At 29.0% G+C, this 27,466-nt stretch overlaps 1 protein-coding gene across 3 annotated transcripts; it reads right to left on the reverse strand.

Moving 5' to 3' along the window:
• Positions 1-16,986: 16,986 nt before the first annotated feature.
• Positions 16,987-27,043, reverse strand: LOC107161600 (sodium-independent sulfate anion transporter-like). Of its 3 annotated transcripts, none has more exons than XM_015508072.2 (15): positions 26,784-27,043; positions 25,415-25,492; positions 25,201-25,335; positions 25,005-25,083; positions 24,290-24,627; positions 23,099-23,294; positions 21,835-22,055; positions 21,604-21,766; positions 21,353-21,517; positions 20,658-20,819; positions 20,444-20,584; positions 18,931-19,076; positions 18,336-18,512; positions 17,776-17,932; positions 16,987-17,411 (listed from the first exon to the last, which is right to left on the reverse strand). In XM_015508072.2, the coding sequence occupies exons 5-15, from the start codon at positions 24,476-24,478 to the stop codon at positions 17,332-17,334; spliced, it is 1,797 nt and encodes a 598-aa protein (XP_015363558.2). In that variant the 5' UTR covers positions 24,479-24,627; positions 25,005-25,083; positions 25,201-25,335; positions 25,415-25,492; positions 26,784-27,043; the 3' UTR covers positions 16,987-17,331. The 3 variants fall into 3 exon arrangements, with proteins under 3 accessions (XP_015363558.2, XP_089076421.1, XP_015363557.2); XM_089220295.1 differs by having other exon boundaries at positions 25,191-25,335; XM_015508071.2 differs by lacking the exon at positions 25,415-25,492.
• Positions 27,044-27,466: the final 423 nt, after the last annotated feature.

Here is a 27,466-nt window from a genome sequence, read left to right on the forward strand (position 1 = left end):
AATGATTTTAAATTATAGTTTAAGTAACTAATATTAATGTACTAATTATTAATTATGCACAATACGTTAATTTCCTTCCATCCATATTTTTTAAATTTATATTTTTGATTGATTTTGTATAAAAATATATAATGACATGTCGAATCGAGTCTTGAAATAATGATATAACTAATTATTCATTTTATGCTCTATAATTTTATATGTGGTCATGAAACTTTCAAGTCTGTGTCTAATTTTTATTATTATTTAAGTTATTAAATGAATATTTAAATTTTGTTTAAATTATAAACATTAATTATATTATAACGTTCACAGTGCCTATAAATTATGCTTTTTTTATGTAGTTATACCTTATACGCTATAAAATTTGTTTAAGTAATATTTCCAAAATTTTTATTGACGTAGGTATAGGTATCTACTCTAAAACGCGTCCGCAGAATACCATAATTGTATTTTATAATATTGTATAGTACTTATAACCACCTAAGCATTTGAATGTAATAACACACACTGTATTCTTCGTGAGACATTTTCTAGTCGGTTTAAACCAGAAACATACAAAACAGGTACATTATAATATCATATTTATACTTTTATAGTACTTAGGAAGTTTTATAAATACATTATTATTGTCGTTACTATACATTATTGTATAGCTTATTTTCGAAACAGAGAATGTGTGTAAAGCATTCATAAATGAGATATGTAAACTATATGTAAACTATACGTAAAATATTATTATGATTTTAGTTGGAACCTATAAAACAGGTATCTATGATCGGATAGGTATTAAAATTCGGATTCCCCGCCGTTCTTGCATAGGAAACGATTTACGATTTGAATTCGGCATCGGCGTTTAATAACGATAATATTATGGTCGGGAAGCATAAACATACAAACGCAGTGAAGAAAAACCACTAATATGCTTAAAAAATCTATTCCCAATAAGGCAACTATGCAATACCAATTAAATTTTTTATATTTAATCAATTTCGTATTTATTTTATATACATTATCGTTGATGAAAAAATGCAATGTTATTTGATTTCTGTAGAATTTATTTTTTTATTTTACATATTGTACTATATAATAGTAATCATAAATTATTATTTTTCCTTTTTTAAAGCCACCAGTATAAAACTAACATTAATCAACAATCAAAATACCATAAATCATAAATTGTGATATTTTTAAAATAATATGACTCAAATAATAATAAAAATAAAATAAATATCATTCTCATAAACCTCAGAAGTTTTCCAGGTTTAAAATATTCACTGTAATTCGCCACACACGAAAAATATTATAATATGTATGTCATATTATAGTATTATTTAAGACCTAGAATTTTAATCGTTGATGCACAACGTACAAAAACAATGTGACTCCAAACCATTATTACCGGCCAGAAACGATTTCGAAACCCACGAAAATCCCCCTCTTCTGTAGATCTTACGATGACATATTATGTTAATATAATCAAACACGCGGGATGCCGGACACCTGTTTGGAAACAAAAATATCGGTTTTTGGGAGACATGACAATAAAAATAAAGTAATATGATTGTACGACGTATACCTGTGAATATAAACTTACATAGGTATAACGTTGTGTAATCGACGGTCGTATTTATGACCAGAAGTCGCAGATACCTATAAAATACACAATGATGCTGTTGTACCACTTTGTGTGTGTACGTACGATCGTTTATACTATACAAAGTGATTCATCGATCATGCTAACTCCATTTTTTTTTACTAGATTAAAAATGTATTCAAGTTATAATAATTCCGGAACTTTTTAAGGATAGGTACTTCAGAAAATATGAAAATCTTTTAAAGGGCCTTGTGGCAATACAAATTTATTTTTTACAAATGAGAACGAACCATCTTATTTTTTACAGTAAATTGTTTTACAAAAATTGTTTAAAACAAATGGTTTTCTTAAAAATATATCCAAATCTTAATTTAAAGAAGTAGTTTTGAGTTATTTGAATTAGTATCATAATTAAATTGGTCCATGATTATCCAAAGATTTGAAAACTATATTATGATAGTTATTAGTTAAAATTTACCATTTTTCAATAATTTATTTTATAAAAATTATGTAAATAACTATAATAAGTATTTAATTAAATATTAAATTTTAACTACATTTTTTAAATGATTTTCAAGAACTATTCTTTAGTATACAAAATTTAATCACTCAGAAACTATTCTCTTAAATTTTGATTTTGAGTCATAACAATCATTTGATTTACAGAGATTGGCTTTCAATTAACAGAAAAAATTGTTTATTACCACAGAGTATTCCTTAAATGGTTTATAAAATTTAAACATTTGAAAATATGGTCTATTATGATGTATAAAATAACTTTAAAAATACAAAAATCATAGTTTAAATACATTTATGATTGTAAGATAAAATGGGGAGGTAGGGTGGTAAACAACAGAGATGTTAACTGAATCCAGTGAATCCCCTTGTATAATAATAATTATACAAAAAAGTCGTCAAGCTATTGTGATATATATATATAATTTTTAAATACCACACATGTGACTGATAGAGGTTTGAGGAAATATCACAGAATGACATGTAGGACTAATAGATATAGTATAAGTAAAATATATGTGTAACGTCATCGTCTCTCGTGGAATTTCCGATGAAGATCTTTGACAACGAACGATTATTGTTATTATTATTGCGTATTTACTATTATTTTTGTTATTAGCTTTGGCGGTGACCACTTGACGGATTTACCATCCGGACGAGGAAAATTTATTTTTGTGGACGATAATATACCTGCTATAATAATAAGCTCGCGATATCACGACAGCCTCGGTGGCGCGTGGTGGTCGTCGGTTATTATCGTCGTGCGTACGAAATGAAGAATAGAATTAGAAGAAAAAAATAAAATATAATAATACGTATGGTAGGTATATGGTATATGTTTATACAGAAATAATGCACGAGAATCCGCCGTACATGTGTGTCCGCCGCGATGTGATGCACTTGGATGCAATTGCAGCCTCCGCCTCCGAAGTCGTTTGTATGGGTCCTCGTCTGCCGCCCGCCGCCGCCGCCGTCCATTAAGATGCGTATAATATATATAATATACACGTTGCGTGTATATGTATATATTTATTATGTAGGTACAAGAATAAAAAAAAGTTAAATAAAAAGATAAAAATGGAAATGAAAAGTCACGTCACATAGATCGTATGTATAGTGTATACACACACGCACATGAGTTGGAAGTATACAGGGTGTGACATAGTATTGCAGTTTTATACGACGTGAAGTATTCATATACTTGATCAGTATCGTACACAGATAATCCAACAATTATCTAGATGAAAAATAATTCATTGAAATTTTATCTATATATATAATACATAATGCACGTATGGACATATTAAAACAGATATTTTAAAATTTTTATCAACTATAAGTTATAGCATTTCTGCTATAAAATAAAAACATTATAATGATACAAATACTTATATATGTTTCAAATTTTTCACTCATTAAAAACGTGTGATAAATACGATCGCTCATTGGCATTCACGGTAACGTTACGCCAGCACCCGGTTAGGAAAGACGGTTTTCCTGGTACGCGGTTTAGGTTAGGAATTCCGAATTTTCGGTTACGAATGGTTACTAATCGGTTACTAAAGTCTAGTTTTGGTTTGAACTTTCTAAGTTTATTATTTCAATATGCGGGTGCTGGTGTAACGTTACGCCAGCACCCGGTTAGGAAAAACGGTTTTCCTGGTACGCGGTTTAGGTTATGAATTCCGAATTTTCGGTTACGAATGGTTACTAATCGGTCACTAACGCATGGAACCAATTTTGAAGAATTTGGTTTAGGTTGTGGTGCTAGTGTAACGTACCTGAATTGATTTCTGTTCTGGCAATATACCTGCAGTGGTTATAGTAACCTAAATATTCGTAATAACTATAATAACTATATGCTTAAATTATTTTTTTGCATATTTTTTCTGTCTTAGACAAATAATTTCCGATGACTTCCAACCCTTACCTATTAATTATTGCACTAAATATAGGTCATTAAGCCATTAAACACACTATTTTTAAACGAGAAGTCAGTAGCATTTGTGCAATATTATTGTATGGCAGCGATACAAAATAAATCAATTACCCAGTAAAAATAAACGTCTATAAAATGTAGATATAATAATATATATATATATATATATATAATTAACACTTTGATTTAGTAACTACACAATTAATATGTAATTAATTATTTCGCTTTAAGCCCAATAGCCTATGTTTCCTAGAGTATATATATTTAATTAAAAAAATAAAAATAATTATCGATAATTGTTTATAAGTATACGCATACCTATATCAACTGAGTTGAGATCTCCGATCTTCTACCCTCCAGGTTTCTTTAATCCAAATTGCAACTGCTATATTTGTGTGACCGCAAAAATGCACACACCCTGTACACTTGTAGTGTAATATTATGTATGCGAGATGATTGATGCAACCGCTGCGCCAACTCCATCTCGGTCTCACTGCACTCTTCACGTATTATTATCCCGACGCATAAGTCACGCACGCGCTACTCGACTGCACCAACAGCAGTTCGGGAAGACGATAAGTTCAACAACTGAACACAATATTATGATAATTATTACAGTTACCGCTGCACTCATTCGATGCCTCGTATACGCGTGTTGTTGTTATTAATATCATCTCCATCGAAGGTATATTATAATATACAGAGTGATTCACCCTTTTTCCCATTTTTATAATGAATTTGTTCAAATTACGATTTTTTGAACCGTATCAACAGTATTTATCGGCGATAAATACAAACTTCTATTTTTCAAATGAGAACCTTACTTTTTTACGACGAACATGCACCTAATTTAAAAATTTAACAAGTAGTTTCTAGTTTATTATTGAAATGGTCTTTATAAGTACTGAAAATAAAAGTCTTTAAAAATGACTTACAAAAATAAAAAATAATATTTTATAAAGCACTTATTATACTCAGTAAATATCCTAGTAAATAGTATAGCTAGTCCTTATCCTTAGTAAATAATTTTAATTACTAGGGAACTATTCTCATTCAAATTTCAATTTGGATACATTAAAATTTCCGAAACATCATCAGCTAAATAACTTACGGTAAAAAAGATGGTTCTCATTCGAAAAACAAAAAGTTAATATTACCACTGAACACTAAGTATAAAAATTAAAAATCTAATTGAAAATAATATGTGGTATTTTAGTAGGGATATCTTTGGAATTTCCAAAAAATTCAGAATTCAAAAAAAAGAAAAATAGAATTGAGCATGCTTGATGAACCACCCTGTATATTGTACAATGGATATGACGACGATAACATTATTACGTGCGCATACACTGGTCGGTGCACACGCGGAATTCGTCGGCCGTATAAAGTACTGCAGCAGTGTTCAATAGGCCTACAAATTGCGTCGACGGACTCTGTGTATATTATTGTTATACGGCCAACTCGAATGATAATAATCATAAATAATAATATTATTATCTATGTATGGAAATACCAATCATCGTTTCATTATTGCATATTGCCAACGATGAATCTTCGCTTAGTTATTGTCTCATCTCGTTTGCGTGTTTCTTTACGTTCGCGAACCGCCCAAAATAAGCTACGCCTAATTATAGGTGAATTGTTTCCATAATACCAACTGTGATTGCATGCCACTCACGTCTCAAATTCATAAAAGCGGCTAACTTATATCGCGCCCCGAAACTGTATATGTTTAACGAATGGTATTTTTTATTAATAAATATATAAACATTTACATAGGTAGTCGAATTTATATGATAATAATTTATATAGTTTTTTTTTTAGCGCAAGTATGAATATGAATCACTGTAAGGAGTGTAAGGCCAAGCAATAAATGGGTTAAGAGGAATGTGCATTTTCAAATATTTATACATTACATGCCTACTCATAACTCATTTAAAAATTAAAATATCGTAAAAAAATCAACGAAAGAACACAGATAATGTTCTAAGTCCTTATCTAAAAGTTTTATAGTGGGTCAATTCACTCTAATATTAAAATTAATAAAAAGTTAACGAAAATTTGCTATGTAGTACGTGTGTACGATAGATACAATACATTGAGCGGCGTCGTCGGTTAAAACAGAAAAAAAAAAAAAAAAAAGATACAATACATTGTAATGATAGCTAATCTTCACAACATTACTAGGTAATACTAAAAAGAGTGTCATCATCATGTCCCTCAACATAATATATTATATTATAATATGGTATAATACAGCCACATAGATGTTAATATTATAATAATCATCTGTAGTCACTGGTCATATATTGTTATGTCTTTTTATACAAAATCCGTTCTATCAGAGCTCGGACGATACCCTTCGACCATCGCGATCGGCAAGGTATACAACGCCACTCTCGCTGCGTACGCCCTTAGCGACAGACATGCGTGGTGAGCCGTTCATTATATTTTAAATGTAATTTTTCTATGTCTTAAATAATAAATGTTCTTTTTAGATATCTCTAAATTAACAGTTGTATTGTCAATTACTATTGAATTATAAATTAATTAGTGTTGAACCTATTCATTCGTCCATCAAACACTTAGAAATATTTCAGTCGAATTAGGGTAAGTTAATTTAATGTATAAATAATCAAACCCTTATATGAATATATGTATTTGCATGTGTATACATATACATATAAGAAGGTAATATAATCTGGAGTGTGTACGCGATATATACAAAAGAGGTAAATACATATATATATATATATATATTGCACCTATTTTTTACATTACTACAACATGAAGATGCGACGTCTCTTAATGAGTTATTAATAAGTTTAAGTTGAGTAATTCATAACAATAATGAATTAATATTTTTTATAAACAATAACTGAAAATAAAAATAAAATTTTATAGTTAAATGAACAAAAAATGTAATATAGAATTGCTGTTAATATCGTAAAAGTGCTATGTATACTAAATATTATAATATTTATAAATAAGGATATATGATACATTTTGTGGTGTGATAAAAATGGTGAAATATGCAAAAAACAATTTCATATACAATAATAAATAATTTTTAATGACTATCATAAAAAAATTAATTATCTTAATATCAGCAATCGTAACTATGTATTTGTAACCAATGGATGGACAGACAAACACAAAGACCAACGAGAAAATAAATACTGGCAGGTTAATAATTGAAGTAAAATAACTGAACAAAGACATTAAATGATTAAATAAAAATCCAAAATATAATTGCTTAAATTTATCAAGCAAAATATAACAAAGCTCTTGGTGTATATATAATTTATCGATTAAAAAAAAAACCGTGAGTGTTGCAATAGTATACGTGATTGGAGTGAAAATTCTTTATAAATGGTATGACAAAAGTTCACTACGGTTAAATATAAAGTTTGTAATGAAAAATAAAAATATATAATTTTCAATTGAAATTAATTTACTATTATTATACAAAATAAGACAAATTGTTTAATATTTAGTACTATAGCAATCTTGGCATCCAAACCGACGAATGACGTTTGTGGTCAGATTTTTCTATAGAAAGAGTTAGATTGTGATAAACAGACAGTGACGTTTTTCGTCATGTCTGAAATATTTTTTTGGTTAGGTGGAACACGGTGGCGACCGGCCACCCAAATCCAGACCAGATTGGACCATTAATATTTTGAGTAAGCCCACTCCCGTGATGCTTTTTGGTCGCAATGAATGAACCCAATTTATGCTACCGTGCCTGAAAAATGTGCACTTCAAAATGACATCAAAAGCATTAAATCATATATTATGGTTAAAGTCGTAAAAATTGTGAAGAGAAGGTTTATATGAAATGTGATAACGATATAATATAATTTTAGATTTTAGCGCATTTTCTCACCTAATATTTTGAATTTAACACGGCGTTTAGTATATGCAATATTAATACATACGATCGGCTATACAATTTTAACAGTAGTTATTACATTCCAAATCCTCTGCTTCCCTCAGATGCTCTTCAAGTACGAAAATTCCATGGTCTGATTTTATCCCCATTCTCAGATCCTGTACATTTAATCTTTGGCTTAAACACTGGGGCTCACTCCCTCCTTACTTCGCCACCTGGTACAGAATGATATCTCCTACCATTCCAACACTACCATGGTTTCATAACCTCGAACTTTCTCGTAAATGCATAACATCGTTCTCCCGCCTCCGGTTTGGACACACACGTCTTCCTTCTCATTCCTTTAAACTGTCACTGAACGATTCCCCTCTCTGCACACTACACAATGACCCAATGGTCTGTGATATTCACCATATACTCTTCATCTGTCTCAGCTTATCCACACATCGTGACCACCTATTACCTATTTTTAGTACCTCAAACATCCTTTTCGATTCTATAAGTATACTTTCAAACCAACAAAAAAACATCATATTAAATATATTATCTTTTCTTACTCATTCAGGCTTTTTAATCTAATTTTATATTGTACTATTTCTATTGTATTTATAACTGTATTTACTGTATTTGTATTTTGTTATTCGTAATTTTAATTTTAATTGTAATTGTTGAAACTAATTGTATCCACAAAGTTTAAATAAATAAAATAAAAAAATTATTACATTGATATTGTTATTAGTTGGGCATACAATTTATACGATTTCTAGTAATTTATTAAATATCCATTAATTTCAAATTATTAATGAAACCCGATGAAACATAATCATTCGCGAGACAATCAATCTATACAAAAATTGGGGGCCTCTAACCACCCAAATATACAAAAAAAAAAAAAACACAAATAAAATTTAATTATTACATACCTACACAAATATAGTATACAGAATTAATAATACTTTCACTCACTGAATTTTATTTGTTTGTGTGTAAATATAAAAAATAATTTACAAATTCAGTTTAATATTGTTTATAATAAGTATTTATATCTAGACAAAAAATTATATTGAATTGATATTTTTTTCATATGTGCTGAAACTGAAAATTTTCCAAATTTTAATTTTGTAATAGGTTTCAACATTTTGAAGAATCGGGGGGGGGGGGGAGACAAGTATAAATAAAAAGTAGTAATAACTCCATGACGAATAAAAATTAGTTTTCAGGAGTCAACAGTGAGTCATTGCAAACATTGGGCGAATACAGTAAATTGTGGGCTTAACAATTGTATTTTTAAAAAAACGGTCATTATAGGAACTTAATCGCTCTCTTCATGTTGCTTAATACCGTAATGAAATATTCAAACATGGACGTGCCAGTTATATTTTTAAAACATAATGATATGCGATTAAAATGTGTCATTTCTGTGTTTTCTGTCATACTGTGGGTGAATGTAATAATCATGCACATATTGCGTGTTTCAGTGATTATAATATAAGATCATTATTATAATAATATATAGGTACAAATTGTACCGTACAATGCATGTAATGGTTGCGAGTGTTGCGACATGTTATTCCCGTATAATTTTGGAATTCCGGACGTTGAACTGCAAGAAGATGTATTCTTATACAAACTGCGTGGTCCAGCACTTGGGAACTACACGTAAAACGATCAATATTCATCCTGACCATGGTTTCACCTCAAAACGCCTATCTACGATGCAGATAAGTGTCATGTTCCTCAGTAACACGACTGCCCATTATTAGTCCAAAAATGATAGCGATATAGCAATAATAATAATTATACGAATATTTACCATATAATATTACGTATAATTATTTACACCAATAAAATTTTTAAAAAAACTCGTTTATAGCTCAAATGCGTAATTCTAGAAAAGGATGACGCAATATTATATATTATAATATATCGTGATTATCATGTATCGTTAAGGATGCGACACATTATCGTCTCTATAACATGGAAACACGCAATTCAAAATGTCATTTTATTACGTCATATAGGTATTCCTATATTATAATAGCATACAAATATAAAACACAGGATGATTCACCTCCAAGCATGATTACCCCCAATTTTCTTTTATCTATACTGGATTCATTTTAATATTCTGGTTATTGGATTTTTGCAGGATGGTGCCTACTTCAGGACTATAATTTTACATACAAAATTATTAAATTAATACTTGAGTTTTCATGCAATTTTAGGAGTGATTTGTTGTAGCTATTCAATTTTTTTTCAAATAAAACCCATCAATTTTATTGTAAATGTATAAGAATACATTGATATGTGTATAAATCAAAATTTAAACAAGTACCTAGTATTTGAGTTCTTTAATTTTGCGTACTGAAGATCATAGGTCGGTGGTAATAGCTCTGAAACCAAAAACGACCATCATGAGTTACTTTGTAGAAATCAATATTATAAGCCACGAGGAAACAAAATTTATAATTTAAATTCTATAAAATTATCAGAATAAAATAATTCCTAATTTTCAAGTTTAGACTGAGATATAAGGTGCATGAACAATCACTGAACATCTAATATTGAGATGATGGTTCTTTCAACATGATTTATTGTCCCATGGTTAGTCTTAGTACTAAACTTTAGTTTAATACATTTTTTAATTTTATTCTGCATAAATATTTCGTTTATTTTATGTTAGATGAATAACTATTAGAAATTCGTTCGTTCAAGTTTTGTACCTTTAGGTACTTAAATATTTGAGATAAAGCAATATGCTTAAAAATTTTGTAATTGGTAGTTGGATTATCTCTTAAAATTTAATTTACAAAAATATTATCTACGCAATTTCAAAAAGTTCTTACGATTAATATTTTATAAATTTCATTAAAATAATTGAATAATTTTTTGTATTAATATTGAATTTCGTAAAATGTGAACTTCAGTGTCTATAAAAAAAAATAGTTGTGTACTGTACCTATATATCATATATGGTGCAGTGTTTGATGTAATTTTACATATTTTCGATATTCTTCAACTGCTAAAAGTGCGTACAACTTATTAGGTATCTTGTATTTCGTTTTCAATCTTTAGCTATGAAAATCAAAAAATTTATGAATTACTATATTTTAATAACTACTAAACAAATATCAAATTTTTGTTAATGTTTGAAATTTAAACGCTCTTAAAAAAAATTTACATATTTATTTTTGTTATTTTTTAATTACATTAAAATACAACTTATGAGAAAACTTGAAAATACGTGTTTATGTTTTTTACTCATGAATACATTTTGATTAATATTTATTGAAAAAATAAAAAATAATTAACAAATTTAAGAATTTCAAATTTAATATCTTAAAACAAATAAAATAAATACGAACAAGCAAATATTTTTTTAAATATAAAAATAGTTTATAAAAATGTCCAGTAAATTGTTTAAACCCTCCTATTGTGTGTGAAAAATACAAATCATTTTTATTTTTCTCATATATCGAATAATAATTTTATGTCGACGACAGTTAAAGAAATACAAGCGACTACGTTTCATTATTACCGCAGGTAATATGTATACCGACTGTAATATGGTCGGCGGGGCTTATTGTTATTATTATAATATGGTAATTGGAGACGAAAAACAGGATAACTATTTAGAGGTACATCATGCGACGTCTAATAATAAATATTATGCGAGCATTTTCCTTTCTTTTCCGTGTGAAGGTGACGTGTATTATTATTATCATGTTTTTCCTGAGGAATTCCACCGGGTCGTTCCACAATAAATATGGACGCACTGTGCTGTTGCAATCTGCGAGTTCTGAAATATGCGTTTAAAATATTTTAGTAATTCATAAAAATAAAACTACGCGATAAAACTGTATGATATGTTATATAGATACTATTTGTATATTATGCAAAGCAGTATATATAGTTTTTTTTTTTTTATAATCTTTCGAAATCAGTGGATTCTATACACATTTTATTTATTTATATAGATAGATTCATATTATTATTAAAATGATGCTAAACTAACAACGGCTTTTTTAATGTTAAAAGGAGTTAATATTATTTTGAATGGCACATCGCAATTTTTACTAAGCTATAATATGAATACTCGTTAAAACTATAAACCTTGATCACCCGATTGAAATTTACGATAAATATAGTTATAATAGTTACATATATAATAAACATACTTGTATAATAAAATACTCTTATGATTTTTATTGATAATATTATAATTCTTATCTTGTAATTGTCCGAAATAATCACAATAATTATGTTAAAGTCATTATCAATGTACTGTATTATAATAATAGTCCAAGGGGTCATATTCTGAGAACGTGAAATACGATTAATTCCTTCCGAATTCAGAAAAACGACACATTTCAATAATCCAACAATTCAATCAAAGCCAATTCTCGTGAAACTGAGTATCCGCTGAAGTCATACGAAACGAGATAATGCATTTTTTGTGTGCAATTACACGTATTATAATATTGTCGATATCAATAAACATTTTTTAATACAATCAATCTTATAACATTAATTGATTGAGTAAAAATAATATATTTCAAATAAATAATAATGTTATGCTTATGATTTAAACTATTATATAGATAGTTCATTTTATATTTTGTATAAACTCAGCATTTATAATCAAATATACTCAAAAAAAAAAGGTAAAATTAAGGAATATACTCATACAAATACAAAATAAGTCAAATACCCCTACCCCCAATAAAAAAATAAAAACACTTAATTGCAACTACTTCCAAGCCGTGATGTCCTCTAAGTCAAAACCATTTTAGTGTTGTTAGCTTTAATATAAAACTTCTAGAATTAAGTGATACATTTTCAAACTTATAAATGAGAGAACAGTATCTGTGTTTGACGAAAAATACCTAGATTTTTAACGGAAATTATATTTTCAGCGATACATTTTAAATAAATGACAACACTTTTATGAATTGTACACGAGAAAAAATACTGTAGTTAAAATTACCAATGTAAGTTTAATACATTTTAAATTATTTACGTACAACTGTATAAATATTTATAGTTTTAATGTTTTTTTCTAATCTTCGGTAAGTATTGAAAACATTTCAATAAAAAATGGCAATGTTGCAAGTTACTGCTATATGCCCATTCTTCACTATATTACACTAATTAAACTGAAGTCTAAAATTTATATAATCATTAAATTATCAATACATTTTTTAAATTTGATTTTAGTAATTTTACTGTATCGAAGAAAAGAGGAGATAGATAACATCACTAAATGATTTTTTGGTATGATGATGATAAAAACTTTCAATATGATGATAGTGAAATCACGCTAATTGAAAAAATAGAAAGTTCATGTCTTTTTCCACACACTTGATATTAATCGTATAATAATTAATATGACATATTAAATTTTCTAAACATAGTTTAGAATTGGCGAAATCAGTTAAAAGCTTTTTAAAACTTGAAAGGCACCCTTCTTAGTCTATTTCAATATTTGGATTTATATGACTCTATCACTATAACTAATTAATTCTAGTTACATCCATGCACATTATATAACGGTTGTTGTGATTTAAATAAAATTTATTCGTTTTTTCTAAGGTAATCTCCGAAATTATGTATTAATATCGGTTATTTGTTGGCTGTAGTGGCTTAAATTATGAATTAGCGTGCCTGAAATGTAACTATATAAGTACGACCATGCAGTACTTAATATTTGATAATTTTTTAACACAAAGCAGTTATGTTTTGAATGTTGTGTTGTAATAATAGGTACCTATAAGAAACTCATTAATATTAATCATTAATAACTAATAAGTTGCCAAGTATAAAATCATAATTTAATGGGAAATTGGCGTGTACCTACCTACAATTAGAAAATAATTTAGTTTTTAAAAGATGAAAAATCAATAATAATGTTGTCCCAATATCCCATAATTAATATATTACAAACAAAGTCTTTTTATACTTATTTCATAACTCATAATTAACAGTTTAATAAATTAATCTTAGTTAACTATACAGTTATCTACAAGCGTAGTGAGATAAAATCTAATTATAATAATGGCTCATTAAATAATATGTAATCAATAATAATTATATATAAAATAGAAATTATAAAACTATTCGCCACATATAATTTTCAACAATACTTTACGTTAATGAATATTATAAAGAAATATTCAACACAATATTATAAAATGTGACACCTACTGCAGAGGTTAACCGAGCATAAGCACTAAATTACTAAATTACGTTGAGCGGATTTCATAGTCGTAGATTACTTCCGTATTACAAGTGCATAATACACTGCAGTTTACGTTTAAATAAATAGAGCTATAGTTTTTCTAATATTATAGGTATCGAATTTGGTGTAGTTGTTTTTAAATATTTTAATTTTTAAATGAGTTATGTGCATTTTTATAATATAACATTTTACTCACGACGCGTCTTAAAGTTGAAATATTGAGAAAAAACACGTGGTTTAACAAATGGTAGAAAATGTTCCATTAAAGTTTATTATTATAATGAGTTAATTACTTTACAAATATTATCTTAATATCTTTATATTCATAAATAAGTTTTTCGTCTTATGAATAGACGCGAACCGCGGTTTGGCTTAATAATATTACGTAAAACCAACGAAGCTAACAAACGATACAACTGCTAAACGTAGATTTGCTTTGTACCGCACTTGCAATAATAAATTCAATATCATAATATTATATGTATTTTAGTTTTAAATAATATTTAATTAAATTGTAATATTACGCGTGTTCAGAGGTATCTATCTACAATCTACGTGAAACTGACTGGCAATGAAAGAATTTTACTCCATTCGTGTGGTGCGCTCTAGAAGACCGTCAATGTGTTACGTTTGTCCGGATGATACTATTGATAGATGGCTATATCGCTATTGTTCAATTGTTGTACATTCTAACAGTAGTCGGCAGGCTGTCTATACAAATATAATAACAATATGTTGTAAATTATTTAATAAATTTCATAATCAAGTCTTGTGTGGGCAAATCATTATTTTAAAAATCATCGATGTTGGCGTAAATAAATACATTCAAAGTTCATCGATCAAATTTATGAAATAAAAAACTGTAATATTTGTTTAAAAAGATAACAGATAAAATGCATACTAGAGTTGAATTTTATTTAATTCACCTTAAAAAGTGAGAATAAGTGATAATTTAAAATTAAAATTTAGTTTGTAATAAAATTTTAATAACTAAATAAAATGTTGATATATAGAATTTAAAAAAAAAATCATAACATTTTTATAGTTTGTATTATAATCAAATTCTTCAGACGAAAGCAAAATGCTTTGGTGTATAATTTAGACATATCAAATATTTTCCTAAATCTACAAATGACAGATTTAATTAAAACAATAAAATAACTTTTTGTTTTGTACTTGAATTGTATGAGTAAAAAATAGAATTGAGATTTTAATAAATAATAATTATCGTATATAAATTAATAAATTAAAAAATTCCATAGATATATCCACGATTAAATATAAAACTATACAAATCTTGATGCCATAGCTAGGCAGTGTAAGTGCTAAAAATACAAAAAATTCAGACTGATAATATTAGCATAGAATATTTCATATATTCTGTGATATTAGTATAGTAAATTCTCTGTACCTATTCGTTAAAGAGAACATAACGATTAATAATTTAAAATGCACATCAGTCTAAACGTTATAATTATAGAGCGGATTTTTAAGTTTTTAAAATATATTTTTATTTGTCCGATGTCATGAAGATCCGGTCTGCAACCGGATTTATGAACCAGGTTTTTGGACAAATCTGTCAAAACCGTTGGATATCCGTTATCTCGCGAGCTTGCGCCGCTGCACAAACGATTTATACATTGTTGCCCAATTATGACGTTACAGTCACTAGGTGTGTTACCCTAGCACCCCAAGGTTAAAATTTCGACTTGAAAACTGTTTGGTATTATGTAATTTATTATGTAACATTTTGTAACCGCAAAAAAAAATTTTGTAACCTCATCGGTGCCCCGGAAAACGGCGTTACAAGTTCCGGGTGCCAGGGTAACGTCACCCCAGCACCCCAAACATTAAATAATTAAAATTTCGACTTAAAAACTGTTTGGTATTATGTAATTTATTATGTAACACTTCCGCCGACAAAGCACCTGAAATAGGATTGCCGTCCGTCACACCCACGGAAATGAACGTTTCGACGTCCACCGAATCGTCTAAAAATGCAAATATTACTCACGCTACTGTAGAAATTAGCGAGATCACGATGCTTTCATCAGTCTCGTCCACTTTTCCACCAGTTCAGCCGATCAAAGCCGACGCGTGGCAGTTAAGTTCGGTAGCAGAACATTGCCATCCAAGTTTGGTGGCAAAACCGACTGATCACAAGACAGCAAGAGTTACCTGCAGGACATGATGGTAACCCGTGGCTACTGTGGTGATGATGCGGGAACGAATCCGACAGTTACCACGTTCGACGTTCATCATTATTAAGCCGGACTGAAAAGATTTGTCAGGTGAATGTTTGTTGCGGCGCTATAGTCATAGACCGGAACGCAGAGGTTCTCAACCTTTTTTTTATCTCACATCCCCTTAGCTTCTTTTCTAGAAATCCGGAAGCACTATAATCCATACTGAATACACATCAGTATAGTAATAATTTTGCGGCACCTTCAAATTAAGTAATACCCTGCAACCTCGTTGGGATGAACCTCTGTTGTAATGTATAAAGTTTATAATGTTAAAATAATATTGGCACGGAACAAGTGAGTAGTCAAATTTCAGCAGAAATAACCAACACTTTGCACATCGGTGCAAAATAAAAAAATATTTTCCATATCATAGATAAGACTCTTTTCAATTTTAAGCTTATTTTAAACCATATATGTTTGAATAATTGACAAACTGAATATTTCTCAAATCAGTTAGAGTTGTCAATTAAATTACCATAAAAAGCTGATAAAACCAAACAAGGAATTTTATTTCAAATGATTTTATACTTATATTATAGAGATAGTAGCCGTGCATTACGGAGTAATATATAGGCATTTTATAGTTTATTTAACGCATATATGTTATACATTATCATTTTGAATCCATCAAAGATTAATAGAAAAAAAATTATAATAATGTCTGTGTCTTATTCATGTTAATTATATTAAAACAATAAAATAATAGTATAAGAAATTCTAGTTTTTCACAATATTTTATAATAATACATACATTATATTTTATAAATAATATTCTTTGGTATATAAATATGTAGTTATCAATCGAATAGTAAAAAATTATGTAATAACTTACAAATTTATAATTAGGTACAGAAGGTATACAAAAGTAAAATTATTTAATAATAAATTAATAAGTAACAATTACGCTTTACGTTCACAGATACTTTTGATTTTCATCTCGGGTAATGGCATAGATTCAATTCCATTGAGATCAGGTTGAACTGTATAGATAAAAAAACATATAGCAAATTAAAAATGCATGAAATAGTTTATACAATATTTATCATACTTTAAGCTATAATTATAAATTAATTAATCTAAGAATTTGTAATGTTTTTGTGTGAATAAGTTTTTCTCATAGCCTAATACGTATTATTAGGCTTAATTAAAAAATTAACTCTGAAATTATTGAGAGAATATAGTAATTGATTTTCTTAAAATAAAATTATTTTAATATTATTGAACTTGATCGATTTTTTTTAAATTTTACCGTGTTTAAAAACTTGGTTTTCATGGAAATATAGATTTTATTAAGACATAGGCACATTGGTAAAAAATATATTGCAAAGTTAAATGTGTACATACTAAAATTAAATTTATTTATCGAATTTTGAAGTGGAACCGTAGACAAGATTTTAACGTTTAGTGTAGCTTCTAGTATAGCCGCTACGCATTCCTTAGCGTTAATCACTTCGAATTGACAAGACTCGGATTTCAGTTCATTTATCAACGAGTTGATTCCCTGAAAAAATAAACGAGAGATTAAAATACAAACTCGTACACATAACATACATCAACATTTATACATTTTTTTATGTGTCAATATCAGATAATTATTAGAATAAAACTATACATTGTATAGTATAGTATATAATTTCTAGTCACAGGCCTGGTTCTAAGAGTAGGTGACATATGCCTACTCGCCTAGGACGACATTTTAGTAGAGGGTGTGGCAATACAATGATAATATTTCTATTTTAGAGGTGGAAAAATTTGATTTTGCTCAATGCACTATTTTCGCTTGAGCTAGCTCTGAGTAATCATAATCAGTGAGTTACCATACCAAAGAGATTTGTTATACTTAAACTCTAATCACAACTGTTGTATTATAACTATATTATACAAATTTTAGGGTGATCATGTACTTGAGCAGCCGTGAAGTCGGTCTTGTCAAAATGCACACAGTCCACGATTATGAGATTTGGTTTGTTTGGGCGTTCTGAAGACGACATCTCAACAATGATCCGCTGTCGCATAAAGTCTACCGCTGGGAATAGTAGCCCACTGCTGGGTCTGACCACCCATTTTACATAACCTGAGTTCTAAAAAAAATTTGTTCATCGTTAGAATTCAGTATAGGTAATATACAATAATAATATTAAATTGTAACATGGTTTCGTTATAACGTTCGGAAAATTCTGATCCTGATTATTATTTTGTACGATACAAAATTGTATAATATCTATTTGAAAAAGGTAATACAAAAATAAAATTATTACAATATTATTTGTTCCTGTTTTTATAATTTCAAATGGTAATGTTATATTTTAAATTTTAGTAATTTTATTTAAAAATATTTAAAACCTTTATTAGGTATATGTCTATAAATTTAAACAAACAAGTGATACGCCTATATTAAATTAAGATTACGATTTATGATCCTTTATATATGTATGTGTATTGTTAAGATAAATGATATACAATGGAAACGAAAAAGATATACGTTTTGTGTTCACTCACAATTTCTTTTTCGATGGAAATCGACGGCCTTGCACTGCGATAGAGCACGCACATCAAGTCGACACAGATTCCGATCAGAAGTCCCAGCTCGACGTTGAATATCAAACACGAGACGAACGCGGTGGTAAACGGTATTAGATCACGTCCTGAGTAATAGAATCCAACGTGAGTTTTATTAGGTATTTGATAATAATATTATAATTGTGGTTTCAACGTGTATTTTAAGCATTGTTGAAATTCTTCCAATTCAAACTGTATTCGATATTGGTATGTATATAGTTTATACATATTTTGTTATTATAAACGACGTCAGATAATCGGGTAGCGTCCGACTGGAGACTACACGTTCCGATAATGTACTTAAAATAAAATACGTATAATATAGGTACGATACGTATTATGTTTCATGTAAACACTATTATAGCAATATATTGCATAAGTGTAAAAGATATTTATATAATATGATGGTATTAATAATTAATTATACGATAATATCAAGGTAATACGGTAATCGCGAGAGAGATATTTCTAAAATTCGGAGGACGTAAATAAAATATCCATGTCGGCTTCTATCTGATGAGTAATGAGCAATGCATTACGTATAATATCCAGTAGGTATCTGTCAAGTCTAAATCGAGACATCTATGACGAAGAGGGTAGACACTAGAGATTAAATATCTAACATCGAATTTGAAGACGAGTATTGGGTATATAGATTATTTTTGAGATCATATTAATATACACATTTTGTAAAATGCTGCATCAATAATATAATAGCTTGGTTGTAAAATAATAAAACGTAAAACGCTGAACGCTTTCATCGTCAGTTTAAATAAAAGTTGCAAATAGGTATCTCTTTTTCACTAATATGAAGCTCCTCATTTTTGTTCTTTGTCAATCCCAACATGCAAAATATAAAAATACTGGTAATTACAAGTATAGGTATTAGCAAAGTTGGACAGTATCAAAAATACAATTGTATCTTATATCGTGATACATAATTTTTGAGTATTATTTTGCCGAAATCCACAAGACACAATTTTATTGTAAATATTTGTAGTTTGTTTTTAAAAGTAACAATAAATTTGATATCGATTTTCAGGACACTCTGAACTTAAGATAAATTTAACAATGCTATACTTTGCACTTTGCAGTAAAATAATTAGAAAAATATTAAATTTGAATTAAATTTTTCATATGGCCGTATACAGTAGGTATGTCAATAAACATTTTTTAATCAATAAAAGCATAAGAGTGCATTTAAATTTTTTAATGGTTACTTATATTTACCTAAAATTTTAAATCAAGATTGAACTTTTGAGGTATATTGAAAAAATATTCTACCTGTTATGGAACACTAATATTAACTAATAATTTTACGTCTTATAAGGTAAATACTTTTACAGACTAAGATACATGTGTAGACGTGTATACGAGTATAGACTACTCTAATAAATTATAGGCAATTTAATTGTAAAGTTGTAGATCACATTAAAATTGAACGGCTACTTACTATTGGTTTTCCATAACAAAATCGCCATGTCGTATCGGAACATCGAAATCACCGCACAAATGAGAACAGCAGACAAGCTAGATCTAGGTATGTAATGGAGAAGTGGTGCCAAAAACAACAACGACAGCATGACCAATATAGCTAAAAATATGTGTTTGTAAAACGTTATAGCTTGTAAACTGTAAACCATGCGATTTAATGTTTGGAAATTTACTTGTAAATATTGAGCTAAACGTTGTATGAACACCGGTGGTATGATTAAGAGCAGACCTAGACATACTTCCCGCTACGGGCATAGATCCCATAAACGAGCAGAAAATATTACAGAATCCCAACGCTATCATCTCTTGTGATGCATCAACAACTCTTCCACCGCCTACGGAGAAGAAAACGATTTATGGTTATATTGTTATTAGGTGACAATGCTCCGTCAATTTTATGAGAACAAATCAGATTGTATGCACAACGGATATCTTAAATATTTTCAATGTATAAAATGTATTAGACACACGAGTCAGATCAATACATTTGACATCAAACTTTAAACTAATTAACATTTTATCAAAATGTAGCATTACTACATAATATTGTTTCAGTCAATATGTTTAACGTGTTATTTTGAATCTAAAACTACTGTAAGCTTGCACAGGTTCACAACATAAATTATGTGTGAAATTCATCATGAGAATGCAGTAGAATTGATAGTTGGTAGCGGAGCAAAAAGTGAATATTTTGACAGCCAAGTAGCCAGTAAACATAAAAACGTTTTATTTATAGAAGAATAACCGACTAGGTACCTAATAAGTAAAAAAATGTAATATCCACCCGCAATGTTCTCGAGGTTACCCTAACTCAGTGTATAATATATTAGGTAATCTATAGATGTTTCAAGTTTGATTAACAACTTACTGAATGCTTTAGCAACCGAAACTGTGCTCAAAATCGACACCAACGGCACAACTATCGCACCAGGCCATAACCTGGACAAACCTTCGATAAAGGTAAACTTCTCGTCTTCGTTTTCGTAGTCAAAAAACAGAAATCGAAATTGTGGTATGCCACTAGATATGGTACCTAAATAATTTGATAAACGGTGCTCATATAAAAAAATACAATTTATTTCCAATTTAAAATACACTAATACGTTCACAATGTAGTACCTGTCAATACTAATGGTGACTGGCCTTGTCTGATTGAAAAATATGCGATTGTCGACGATACGACGACTACGAGAACATTGCTTCCGGTGGTCAACAACAACAAAATCATGGAATAACATTTTGCTTTCATTCCTTTAGCATTGAATTTCATGTATTTTAAGCTCTATAAATAAAGCACGGTGTATAAACTGACGTTTGGTTTATATTATTCATATTATCGTGTACACTCACCTTCAGTCCTACCAGCACGAGGATGCACGTCAGTCCCATAGCGGTGTCTGCTATTCGAAAATTTTCAATATTTTCAACAAACTTTATCCACATTTCTAAGCAGTTTTTGGCGTTGTAAGAAATCCCGAACAATCCTTTCAATTGTGAGGAAGCCATTAGGATAGCTGCAGCCGATACAAATCCACCTGTCACCGGCATCGATACGAATTCAACGACGAATCCTATATCATTAGAAAAAAGGAAAACCCAATTCAGACTTTATATTAACTTAAAGAAATTGTATGTATGTTAGACTAGATAAGTTTTGTGCACTTCACGCTAGTATAGCAGTATCCATATTCAATAGACTGGAGAATCTAACACTTTTAATATTTGTGGAAATATAATATTAGGTGATGCACATTTATTAATTTCACTTGTCATTTTTGAATCAGTAAAAATAATATATTAATCTCCAAGCATACAATATTTCATATTATTCGACAGTGTTTACATTATTTTACTGTTATGATCAGATGTTGGGCAGACATTACTGAGTGTTGAAATATGAATAAACTGTTGTTTTATTCTACGTTAGTGAACTTTAAACTTTCCGCGTCCCAATAACATTATAAGCCCAATAAAATTATTTTTTTACGTGTGGTATTTATTGTATGCTATTGAAATGTAGTCTCTAATTAGTCTTAAAACGACTTTATCAGAGGTAATATAACGAAAACGTCACCTAATAAACGGAATGTCTTTAGGACGATGCTACACAGATATTTGTAGTCTCCGCGTTTTAAAAATGCACAACATGACAAATTGTACGCTTAGCAGAACACGTTTAGCTCCGTAAGCGAATTGACATCTTTTAAAATTTAAAGAAAAGATTAGTACCTTGGGAATCTCATAGGATTTTTAGAATATTTAATTTTAAAGTGAGTTTTGAGTATTTTAAAATTAAAACATAATATAATAACCATGAGATGCCATTAGATACTAATCTTATCTTTAAATTTTATAAGAAGTCAATTCACTGTAATTTTTAAATTTACGGAGCTAAACGTGGTGATTTACTGAATGTAAAATTTTCCATGTAGCAAACTTGTACAATGCGAAAATATCGGTGTAGCGCTTTCTTAAACGATATTTATAATGATAACTTAATAAAAAACTGTTTTTTTTCGTTTGTTGACGTTTTAAATTATTTTTACTAACCACACCGTTAAATGGAAATAAATTGCGGTACAACTCAATTTCACTGATTACAAACTTGCTGTACCTAAGCGGAAAAGTCCACAGACGAGCTCAACCATTCCCGACACAAAACAGAGAATAACCGCCGTATTTGGTAACTCTGGTTTGACGTAGTTAAACGTGAGCAACGCAACAACGGACGTAGGGCCGATGGTAATTTGACGTACTGATCCAAATACTATGTACATCACGCTACCGAAGCATGCAGCATACAATCCAAACTAATAAAAATGTAAAACAATTTATAATGATCAACACATCGCAATTAGAAAATATTTAAATATGTTAGGTGTCTTCAAGTAGTTATCTAAGTATTTAGACATTTTTTGTCAAATGTAAAAATTATAAGATACGTCAAAAAAGCGGTGAAATTCGATTTTTATTATGTGTAGAAGTCTAAAGAATAGTAAAATTAATTACTATAATAGTTGTAATACAAACATATCTTAATTAATAATATAATATAGACATACAGACCGTCCAACGTTCAAACTCATTAGGTATTTTTCGTACTTCGAATTCAAATTTAACAAATACATTGCAGTGACTTACTCAATGATGAAGTACACTCTGTACCAACATTATAATAGAATGGTTGCCTATTTTCAACGGTTTTAAAAACAATTAAAATGCAATGTTTTTATAAATTTTTATTCAGACTATAATAAAATACTAATTTATCTATAAAGGTTTCCTACCATAATTTTTGTATTCATTTAGAAAAACAAAGCCTTCCAGTTTTATCGATTACTTATTTCACCTTTTTAGTAAATGTAAATCAATTAATATCATATGGTAAAATTATATTTTATGTCATGCGCATCATAAGCATATATCTATTATTCTTAATAATGTGTCAGGTAATGTGCCATGACTCGACAAATATTACTCGATAAGATGATACTGACAATTGATTATTTTAAAAAAATCATCTGCTGAACAATTAAAACAAAAAATAAATACATTCATCGCTCCGCTCAGAATCTAAACTCTAAGGTTATCAACCGAAAAATAGAAGTTTGTTTTGCCTGCAGAGTCCACAAAATGTACTCCTTAAACGGTACAAAAGCATTCGAAATTAATGGTCTAATAATGGACGTTCAAACATTTTAAAAATCATACTTTATATGGCTGGAAAAAAAGAGGCGAACATGGATGGCAAACTAACTATCCTGTGTGGCTATGTACGTACACACTCTCGATCAGTACAACTTACGAGTGGGTCCAGTCCCGCCAGCGACGCGTAGGCTATAGATTGAGGCATCAGGGTGAGCGCGACAGTGATGCCCGACACGGCGTCGTACAGCAAATCCACCTTCTTGTATTTTGGCATCCATGTCAATATCGGCAAATAGCTGATCAATATATAGTGTAGCTGGTCTCTAAAAGATCCCGTGTGCACCATTATGGCGTGTTATATTCTCGTCGCGGCGATAAACTGTTCGTCGCGCATCAATCGTTCGCTGGTCGTTCGCCAGTCATGCAGAGCATTTACAGCACTTAGATTTCCGAGTATATACTGTTGATGATATGTGTTTTGTTGTAAGCAGCCCACTGTAATAGTAAAAACAAAAAAGAAAGATATTAAGACATGAGTAGGTTTATATAGTCACGGATTAAGGTAAACAGTAATGCAGGAAGTTCACGAAGAAGAATAGATGAGTAGGAAGTCTGGTGGTTAATGCACGCGTGTATCAAGTAGTATAACACACACATTTCAAATACATGTTTTTGTTAAGAGGACACTACAGTGGCTACACCTCTGTATGAGGCGTTGTCGCTGTCTTGTAAACAAATAACATGGCAAATTGTACGATCTGAATAATCTTTTTTGCTTGGGTATGTTAAATCTAAGAGCCCGATTGCCACGTTATGGGGTTTAAAAGTAAGAGTAATATCGATTGAACATCATAGGTAAACAATAAATTTACAATTATTTCGCTGGTCGTGTGGAGCGGATACAGCACCCCGATCTTTCGTTATCAACTGTTGAAAAGTGGTTTGCGTCGACTGTATAACAGAAAAAATTAAGATATTGAAACAAAATTGTGGTATATGAACAGAGTACCTATAGTATAGATAGTACGTATGGTTATATTTAATAATATAGCGTATACTTTATAATACATTTTAATTCAAATGCCTCTTGTGAAAATGAATAAGTTGTTTCGTCATAAATTTTTCTTCATATTCCCAGATGCACAACACAATATGTTTAAATTATAATATTGTGTTGACTTTTTATTGCGTTTTGCATGATATCTGTAATTTTCATAACATATTATTAAAAAAAATTATCCTAAATCACTATAATTACAGTTATTGTAATTTAAAATCAAACACTTAGTGAAGCTGCTGTAACGTCGTCATAGCTGTTATCGTACTGAAATATTTTTTTCGTTGTGTATCTCACTGTGCCCTGCGTAATTATACTACATTACTTTGTCATGAATATACTATTTATGGTACGAACAGATAAAACAACGATAACAAACTCGTAGTGTATAGTTTTCAAATAAAATAATTATAATTTGTATCCATGTTCATTCGGTCTCTAAGACTTATTACTCATACACAATAGACCAACCATACTATATACCAATCCCGTAATTTCTTTCATAAGTTGTTATTATCATCAAATTAATAATGACATAAACGTCGCAATAATTACTAACGTTATTAATTTATTGTTTTACATATTACCAATTAACCATACTCTGCATAATATACTATAAGACACAGTAAATAATTGTTTTTTATAATTACCGTGATTCATACAATACACTATATTATACACTCCAATAAATTAAAGCTATAATACATGCAGACATTTTGAAAAATTCAAAATATTATACTTGTGAATTGTATTATTGTTATGAACGTTGTATAATTCACTATTTCGAAATTCTAATATATAGTTCAAAATCTAGCATAACTCAACCAAGATCTTAAAAATTCACGAAATGTCAAAATATATATAATTCAATTTTCAATGTAGGATTTAATTTTCGTATTGATCAAAGAGTGTAAGAGTGAGAGAGCGAGAGAAAACAAATACGGCACTGATATCTTAGTCTATGATGTAAAATTGGAAAACTTATCTTTTGAATTATTTGCCCGAGAAATTTATCATAGGTATAAATAGAAATCATTAGAAAAATGAGTTTAAAAATACCATGTAATAATTTAATGTCAGGCTAATAACCTATGTTGTTGAAACCTTTTCCTTTAAAAAAAAAAAAAAAAAAATGAGTTTATACTAAATTCGACCGAAATGGAAATCCGCCTGTGAATACTTTTTATATTTTTCAACGTGGTTAAAAATACTCTCAAACTTCTCTGTTATCTTTAAAAATAATCTTTTAACATTTAGTCAATGTTAGTAATAGTAGTTTTTGATTAGGTTTATATTATGTTACAAACTTACATTAATTTATATTTATTACATAGATTATGTTTAAAATTGTTTGACATAAATAAATAAAATTATATTATCGTGTAAGACACCCACACCAATCTATACAGTATAAAGGTTGAAAAACAAATCTATGATCACTTCAAAAATCTCAAAAAATATGAGTGCAATTTTTAATGTTAATTTGTTCAATAGTTTCCAAGTTCTATAGTAGCTTTCTATCAATAAAAGAATATTTTGAATCGGTTCATTAATTAACGAGAATATCCTCTAGGTACGTATAAAATAATTTTACCTTTTTATAATGTTTTTTAGATTGTTGTATCCAATGTTGATGATAAACACATTTTTTAAACGTTCAAAAGATATAGCAGTTTTTATTGTTTTTAATACTTCTAATTTTAATGCAGTGGTTGAACTCTAATCGATTATAATGATGTATAAGATATTCACTCGCAAAGAATAAGGAACATATTACATTATTTAAAAGCTAATAATAATTATCACTTTAACGTGAAATAAAACTGCACGGTACATTGGATCTATGTCGACTGAAACATTAGTGAACATTTATTTTTTTTAAATATAAATGGATATCAGTCCGTAATAGTCAGTAATTACACGATTGTAATAGTCGTTGATTAATTAAATTGTATGAGCGTAAATTATTTATAATTAAGTAAGGTGGTGGAATAAGCTAAAATAATCAAAACACAAGCCTAGCGACGACAATGCACAACGAATTTTATCATTATGTAATAGACGTAAGTAAAAAAAAAAAAAATAGATATTTTTAAATGATATATCGTAGCTGTTCAACTATAATCACGTCCATGTGTCCTGTAGACTTTTACACAAATTGAAATATATAGAACATATCTAGGTATGTTGTTGAATATTTATATACATCCTTCCCTTCTTGGTAATAGACAATAGCTAATAAGTATAATCCTTTTATATTTGTAAATACTCGTACTA

The sequence above is a fragment of the Diuraphis noxia genome, unplaced genomic scaffold, assembly GCF_037042655.1.
Source record: "Diuraphis noxia isolate RWA-SAM2 unplaced genomic scaffold, SU_Dnox_SAM2 contig0002, whole genome shotgun sequence".
NCBI classification, from domain to species: Eukaryota; Metazoa; Arthropoda; class Insecta; order Hemiptera; family Aphididae; genus Diuraphis; species Diuraphis noxia.